The sequence below is a fragment of the Chrysochloris asiatica genome, unplaced genomic scaffold, assembly GCF_000296735.1.
Source record: "Chrysochloris asiatica unplaced genomic scaffold, ChrAsi1.0 scaffold00036, whole genome shotgun sequence".
In the NCBI taxonomy this organism is placed as follows: domain Eukaryota; kingdom Metazoa; phylum Chordata; class Mammalia; order Afrosoricida; family Chrysochloridae; genus Chrysochloris; species Chrysochloris asiatica.
This window is the reverse complement of record NW_006408554.1, coordinates 11,918,823-11,927,335: the sequence shown is the minus strand read 5'-3', so window position 1 is coordinate 11,927,335 and position 8,513 is coordinate 11,918,823. Positions and strand designations below refer to the sequence as shown.

General features: G+C 38.1%; 1 protein-coding gene across 1 annotated transcript in view; it reads right to left on the bottom strand.

The window, feature by feature from the left end:
- Positions 1-8,513, bottom strand: part of COPS5 (COP9 signalosome subunit 5) — a 27,971-nt gene that overhangs the window by 4,120 nt on the left and 15,338 nt on the right. The window contains exon 6 of the mRNA XM_006860074.1: positions 5,636-5,747. Coding sequence (XP_006860136.1) covers positions 5,636-5,747 — 112 coding nt within the window. The remainder of the gene's footprint in view (positions 1-5,635; positions 5,748-8,513) is intronic.

Sequence of the window (8,513 nt, the reverse complement as noted above, 5' to 3'; positions counted from 1 at the left end):
ATTTAGAAAATAGAGAGCAACATATTTACAAAATAAGGAATATAAAGAAAATAAACACAATGATAATCTCTCTACATATCTGATATCATGATTATATTTTAGTAAATTGCTTGATATATGCTCATCCATAACTTAGATTTGGTGAATTGGAATAATATATACTGCCTTATAATTTGTCCTTTTAACAGTATATTGTGATCATTTTTCTGTATTATTGCATAAAGCATTTTTAAAGTGACTTTTATGGGGTATTATTTTCTTAGCTGTTACAGTATAAAACTAAAATATATATATATTTTGCAAAAATAGCTATTAAGTATATATATTTTTCAAATCTTCAACAGAATAAACAAGGTGGCGAAAACTGAATAAACAAGGTAGCAAAAATGAGCATGGTATGGTATCCTATTTGCTCACCTTGCAAAACTGCACAGGAAATACAGTTCTAGCACCAAATATGAAAAGTTTGTGCTGTGGTTACAAATACTACTGAGGACTCTTTAAAATGCTATCAAGCTCCCAATGTTTTACAGGCTTGTAATACTTTTAAAAGAAGCAACATTTATTTTGTCTGAATCTAAATGGTTTAGGGCACCAATAAATTTTATGCTCATGTTGTTGTTAGGTGCCTCTTAGTTGGTTCTGACTCCTAGCGACCCTATGTACAAAAGAACAAAATTCTGCCTTAGTCCTGCACTCTCCTAACAATTTTCATTATGTTTGAGCCCACTGCTGTTGCCTTTGTGCCAATCCATCTCATTGGGGGTTGTCTTCTTTTACGCTGACCACTTTACCAAGCATAATGTCCTTTTCTGAGGATTAGTCCCTCCTGATAACATGTCCAAAGTATGAGAGACGAAGTTTTGCCATGCTGGCTTCTACGGAACATTCTGACTGTACCTCTTCTAACACAAATTTGTTTGTTCTTCTTGCAGTTCATAGCACTTTCAATATTCTTCTCCAACACCATATCACAAATATATCAATTCTTCTACAGTCTTCTTTATTCATTATCCACATGCATATGAGGTAACTTAAAATGCCACGGCTTGAGTCAGGTACACTTTCAAACTGCTATCTTTGCTCTTTGCGCTGCATATTTGCCTAATGCGTTATGTCGTTTGATTTCTTGACTGCTACTTCCATGAATAATTGTAGATTCAAGCAACATGAAGTCTTTGAAACTTCAATCTTTCCTCAAAATAAAAAAAATTATCATGGTGTTATTTATTTGTCCATTTGTAAGGATTTTTGTTTTCTTTACATTGAAATGTAATCCATATTGAAGGTTTGTTCTTTGATCCCCATCATAAAGTATTTTAAGTCCTCTTTTCCAGCAAGCATGTTGCAGGTTGTTACTGATGCTTCCTTCATCATTCAATATTTTGCCCACTATAGTTGTGCTGTCAAAAGCTGTATTTTTTCTTCAGTTCTTTCAGCTTGACAAATGCTGAGTGTGTTCTTCCCTTCTGGTTTTCTAACTCCAAGACTTTGCACATTTCATTATATAATACTTGACTTTGTCTTCTAAAGCTGACCTTTGAAATTTTTTGTTCAGCTCTTTTACTTCATCATTTCTCCTTGTCTGTCACTTTGTCACTTGTTCAAGAGCAAGTTTCAGCATTTCTTCTGGCAACCATTTTGGTGTTTTCTTTCTTTCCTGTCTTTTTAATGACATTTAGTTTAGTTTTCTTTGTGTATGTTCTTGACTCACTCCATAAATATAAATCTTCTGGTCTTCGGTCATTAGTGTCTAATGCATCAAGTCTGTTCTTGAGATGGTCTCTAAATGTAGGTGGGATATACTCAAGGTCATAATTTGGCTCTTGTAGAGTTGTTCTAATTTTCTTCATCTTCAGCCTGAACTTGTCTGCTTCAGTCTGCCCCTAGCCTTGTTTTGGCTGATGATACTGAGCTTCTCCATTGCCTCTTTCCACAGATGTAGTCAATATGATTTCTGTGTATTCCACTTGGTGAGGGTGCCTTTTAACTTGCTGAAAATAGATTTTTTTGCAATGAATAAGTCGTTTGTCTTGCAAAACTGTATCATGGAATCTCTAGCACTGTTTCTAACATCAAGGTCGTATTTCCCAACTACTGATCCTTCTTCTTTGTTTCCATTTTCAAATCCTAACCCCCAGTAATAATCAATGTATCTTCACTGCATGTTTGATCAATGTTAGACTAAAGAAATTGGTAGAATTCTTTAATTTCATCATTACTAGCTTTAGTGGTTGGTGTGTAAATTTGAATGTAGTGATATTAACTGGTCTTCCTTGTTGTTGTTAAGAGGTGTCGAGTTAGTTTTGACTTGCAGCGGTCCCATACAGGGTTTCCAAGCTGATGGGTTTGAACTGCTGACCTTGTGGTGCTCAGTCCAGTACTGATCCTACCATGCCACACCAGACATATGGATATTATCCTATCAGACAGCACTGTACTTCAAGACAGACCTTGAGACACTATGCAATGTTTCCTCTTCAAGTTGTTGTTCCTGGCAGAAAAACCCTATGGTTCTCTTATTCAAAATGGCCAATACCAGTCCATTTCAACTCACAAATGCCTAGGATATTGATCTTTATGTATTTCACTTCATTTCTGACAACTTCCAAGTTTCCTAGATTCATGCTTCGTACACTCCATGTTTCAATTGTTAATTTATGTTTGTTGCTGATTCTTCTTATTTTGAGTTGTGCCCCATCAATAAATGAAAGTCTCAAAAGTTTTGTTCCATCCACATCATTATGGTCAATTCTATGTTGAAGAGGCAGCTCTTCCAAATTGTATTTTAAGTGCCTGCCAACCTGAAGTGATCATCTTCCAGCACAATATCTATCAGACAGTGTTCTGCTGATATTCATGAGGTTTTAAGAGGCAAGGCCTTCAGAAGTGATCTGCCTTTCCTTCTTCCTAGTCTGTCTTAGTTACTGGAGACCCTGCTGGTATTTAAAATACTGGTAATATAGTTTCCAGCATCACAGTATCACACAACCTACCATAGTATGCAAATTCACACAAACATACAAAACTCCCGCAGATTTACAGACCACTTCATAATCATTAGCTTTAAACCATAAAATTGTAGGTTAGAAGAAACAGTTTTAATATTAGATTGAAAATAGAAATACATCCAGTTACTTTTCAAATATAGTGAACTAATTTTAAGTCAGAAAATAACTTTTTCTGGTAGTTTAAGTTACGTTTGCAAAAGGAAAAAAATAAGTTGGGCATATATTTACATATTTTTTTCCTTAAAGTGCTGCAAAGTACAACGTATGCAGGGGCTTCAAAGCCTGGAGAAAAATGGAATCAGAAGATAATTGAATTGTGTGCCATGAACTTATTGTAGCCCCTAACTTATTATTTGTGGTATAATGCACTGGATCACAAGGTAGGTGGTTCAAACTCACCAGCCACTGCTTGGAAACCGTATACAGTGTCACTATGAGTCAGAAACAACTCAACAACACTTAACAACAATACACAAAAAGGGGAAAATGTCATTTAAGTGTTTAATTATTGTTGTTGTTATTAAGTGCCATCAAGTCAATTCTGACTCATGGTGACCCTGTACAGGGTTTCCAAGGAGCGGCTGGTGGGTTTGAACCTTGTGGTTAGCAGTCCAGTGTTTACCCCAAGGCTCCTTTTGATGATTACCACCCTCATATATGCAGTGTTGGAAGACAGGCAAAGCTACAGGGCTGAGGAGATGGAGTTGCTTGCCTCCACACTAAGGTTCAGACTGCTCTTGTCTTTTAAATGTTTTTCTCCCTTTGCCATCAGAAGTCACTTTTTGCTGCTATTGGTATACCAGCATCTAACGAAACAGCCCACATCAAGTAACGTCAAGTATTTTAGTGTCTGGAGCAAGGGAAGCACTTAATGTTAACTATTATGATCACTCTCCTCCTTGCTAATCTACTTCTGACTTCTAAGGATAACTGCTCCATAGGACTTCCGAGACTGTATCAGATTGCTACATGGTTCTCCCTCAGAGAAGGTTAGTGGGTTAGAACCATCACCTTTAGGTGAGCAGCCCTATGTTTAACCTACTGCACAATAAGGAAAAATGTAAAGAAAATTTGCAACACTTGTGTTTAAATCAGACTAAACAGGCTCAAATGGAGTCTTTCCCTATGAGTATAATGTACCAGGTTAAAAAAATATTAAAAAAAAAAAAAAGATTGGCACTTTATGATATGCCAGGCACTGTGTTCCTTACTTTATAAAACATACCTTGGTTAATGACACAGTGATTAAGTGCTCAGTTGCTAACCAGATGTTCTGCCATCTGAGCCCACTCATCAGCTTCACAGGGGAAAGATGAGGCATTCAGCTCCTTTAACTATTTACTCCCTCGGAAACCACATGGGGCAGTTCTACTGCATTCTACAAAATCACTATGAGACAGAATTGACTCATGGCAATGTATATGGAGTATTCTTACTATTGGACACTCAAGAAAGCCACAGCACGTGAAAGAACTCCCTGAGAGTCCTACACAGCTGGTAAAGTCAGAGAGGTGCTTTCAAACCGTGGGTTTTATTCCAAACCTCATGGCTCTAACCACCATGTTATACTACATTATATGAAATGGCCTTTAAAAAAAAAAAAAATTACTATCAACCAAATTTTATTGTTCATTAAACTGTAGATAGAGAAATTAGTTTAATACATATGATAAGCATGGACTACCACAAGGGCCAATGTTCGAGTTCACCAGCTGTTCCGCAGGAGAAAGATGAGGCTTTCAGTTCCCACAAAAAGATGTAAAAAGCCTCGCAAACCCTATACAGGGTCACAATGAGTTGAAACCGACTCCATGGCACTTAGTTAGCAACAACAAACAAATATGAAATAAAATATTCAACTGATATCTTTTTATTTTGGGGGGGACAGCTCAACATGGGAATTAAGATTCTTACTTCTCTTTGGAGAGCACTCTTTGTTCTTAGTCCAACTCCTCAGTCCCAGCCCAAGGATGGAGCACTTGCCCTAGGTCCAGCCCCTCATCCAGTTCATTTCCTTGGCTCAAAGAGGGTGGGTGGGCATGTGACCTAAGTAAAGCCAGTCATACCACAAGCCTGTGCCTGGAACACGTGTGCATATGTATGAGTCATGGGGTAAAAAAGCGGGGCTGATCATCTGGTTCTTGAATATAAAACTGAGATGATGGGAGGTCTGAAGTGACTGCTGCCATCTTGTTTTCACATGAAACCCAAACTAAAGCCAACCAAGATAAAACCACAGCTGAGAGAGGAAAAGCAAGACCTCATAATATTGTTTGAATATAACTTTAGCTGTGCTTGAAGTAAAGGCTACTCCTGGATTTACTGGTTACACAATTCTCTTTTTGATTTAAGCCAGTCTGGTGGGGTATTCTGCTACCTGCAACCACAGTCCTACCTGGTATGGTATAACAAAACACAATATATTTTTCTTCTCTGTAAGACTCTTTAAGGCAGTGGCTGATCTCACCCTGATTTGGCCACGCTACCTGTCATTTAGACTTGTTCCCAATGGTACATGAAACAGATAATGGCTTGGTTTAGCTTTTCCAAGTCAGCTTCAGGTAGAAACAACTTATATAACTTTGATAAAATTCTAGTGAATGCTTAGAAAATATAGTACTTACAGTAAGCAAGCTAGAAGAGCTCAATGTATTCACCCAGTATTTATTCCATAAAAGTTCAAGCAATTTGCGATCCAAAGAGGATTTGAAATATGAAACTTCCAAGGCATAATACCTGTTGAATGAAAGGACCAATTTAGTAAGTGAAAAAACATTCAACTATATAAGTTATGGTCAAATTTAAGTCAATTACCTTTTATATCCAATAGTCATACTTTATAGTCTAACAGAACAAACAGGGTAAACATGATCTCCTTATTCTTCAGGGGCTGTGCTTTCATGTCTTCTATCTAACAAGCTTCCTTGTGTTTATTTTTTCCCTTCTAAGAACCCAGAAATTTCCAAGAAGATACCAACAACCAAGCAGAACATGTGAATGGTATGTTTACCAGTGTTACTGAGTTCATACACTCCAGGAGGGTGTACACTAACTTAATGACCTGCTTCACTAGGGTCGGTGTACAGTTTTCGTTAACCTTTCTGAAATACTGAAAATGAAACATAGATTCCCTGTTTCCTCAATTCTAATTCTCTGATTTGAGTCCTGGTGTGGCACTGTTGATAAATGCACTGGACTGCAAAGTCCACTTGAACTGGGAGGCCTGCAGTTCAAGTTTACCAGCTGCTCCCTGGAAACCCTATACAAGGTCACTGTGGGTCAGAATCTGACTCGACAGCACTTAACAACAACAACAACAATCCTCTGATTGGGACCTAAAACTTTCAGGAAAAAAACTACTTTAAAGTAGATCTTTAAAGCACCGACAAGAATTTCTACTGCTTCCAAAGGTTCCTAATTTATGATTACAGACAACTAGGAAAAGCTAATTGTTGTTGTTATGTGCTGTGGAGTCTGTTCCGACTCATAGCGACCCTGTACAGGTTTCTGAGGCTGTAAATCTTTATGGGAGCAGAAAGCCTCATCTTTCTCCCGTGGAACTGGTAGTTTTGAACAGCTGACCTTGAGATTAGCAGCCCAACTCATAACCACTATGCTACCAGAGCTCCTGTGCCACAAGCTAAGGAATGAAAATTACTTCTGGCCAGCCCCAGAGGCTAGAAGAGAAGCACAGAACAGATTCTCCTTCAGAGTCCCCACAAGGGGCTGTCAACCCAGTGGTCTTGAACTTCAGGCCCTCTGAACTTTAAGATAACACATTTCTGTTTTAAGTCACATAATTTGTGGTACTTTCTTTTTTTTCCATGTTACATGGCTTCATTTATTTTCTCTTCAAATTGTACTTTTATTTTACAGATGCTAATACATGAATCTATTTATTCTCCTGTTTGTTCAACCATTTATTACACACTTACTATTACAGGAAACTTAACCATTTTTAGTTGGCTTAGTGAAGCAGTTCTGTGAAGTTTTCAGCACAAATATCTCTATGTCTGTTGTGAGCTGTATTTAACAATGCTACTTTATAACATGGCTCGTTTCTGGATTTTTAAGATTTTTCAAAGAGCACAGATAGAATTAGGGATATAGGTGTGGAAGCAAAACTTGAAAATTGTGAGCTAGAGAACAAATGGAGAGGAATTGTCTCTTTTCCTTTGGTTTGACTGTACTTTTAATCTAATTATTAGACATTAGGGAGAATCCTTGGGTTAAAAAGAAGGGAAATAGGCATTCTGTACCTGGAACTAAAAGGAGCTGAAGAATGCTCACCAAACAAAATATTCAGGACTAAGAGACAGTTGAGCTTTACAAATATTGTTTGCCTGCTTTGTTGCCTCTCATTATTTCTATCCCTATCTATTCTTTTCTCTACTCCAAGAGTAATATAAAACCTTTTCTCATAGTATAAATATCAACTAGGAGTAGGAAGAGCTTGTGGAAAGCAGTCCTGTGTAAAGATCTATATGCTTTAGTATATGTTGTTGTTAAGTACTGTCAAGTCAGTTCTGATTCATAGCAACTCTGCCTGTATAGTGTTTCCAAGGAGCAACTGGTGAGCTTGAACTGCCGACTTGTGCATGAAGTATATGTAGAGGTTTTGAAATGAGACCTTCAGAATCAAGAAAGGAGAAGCAATGATTGATGCTGGAAACAAATTGTTTGTGCCAGAAAGAAACTGTCGATGCAAATGTCTCTTGAGTGGTGGCATCAATCCTCTTTGGGATCTGGATTAGGTTGTGGTTTCAGATGTTTGTTGCCTCTTTTGGTCCTCTTCATCTTCAAGAACAATTTGAATTGCCACTTGGTCAAGATAAACAATCCTGTGTCCACAATAAACAGGATCCCCACCAGCAATGGGATAAAACACAGCAGCAGTAGTTGTCAGATTGTGGTACTTTCTTACGGTTGCCCTAGGAAACTACACAACTAGCTAAACCTTAAACAACAAAAAATTTTGATACCCACCCTTCCATGTGCTAGGCAGTTTTAAATGTTCGAATACAGCAGTGAGTAGTAATACTGCTCTCATGAAGCTCATGTTCTAATGGGGTTAGTAAGAAGGAAGAGAAGAAACCTATTCGTTGGTGACAAGGGCTAAGAAAGGCAATACAAGAAGGAGGCACAGAGTGATTGGGAGGTGCTATCACTTAAGAAGGTATTTAATGATGGAAGCAGATGAGCCACATGGATTTAAGGAAGAATGGTCCAGGCACAGGAGGCATCAAGTTGAAACGAAGGCAAGAGACTGCCTGGTGCATCTTGAAAACAGTAAAGCTAGTATGGCTGATTTTGTTGTTGTTCTTATTAAATGCCATTGAGTCGGTACCGACTCATAGTGACATTATGCAACGCAGAACAAAACACTGCCCAATCCTGGGCCAACCTCACTAGTGTTGCCACACTTGAGTCCATCGATGCTGCCACTTGGCCAGTCCATCTCGTTGGGGGTCTTCCTCTCTTTCTCTGTCCCTCCACCTTACC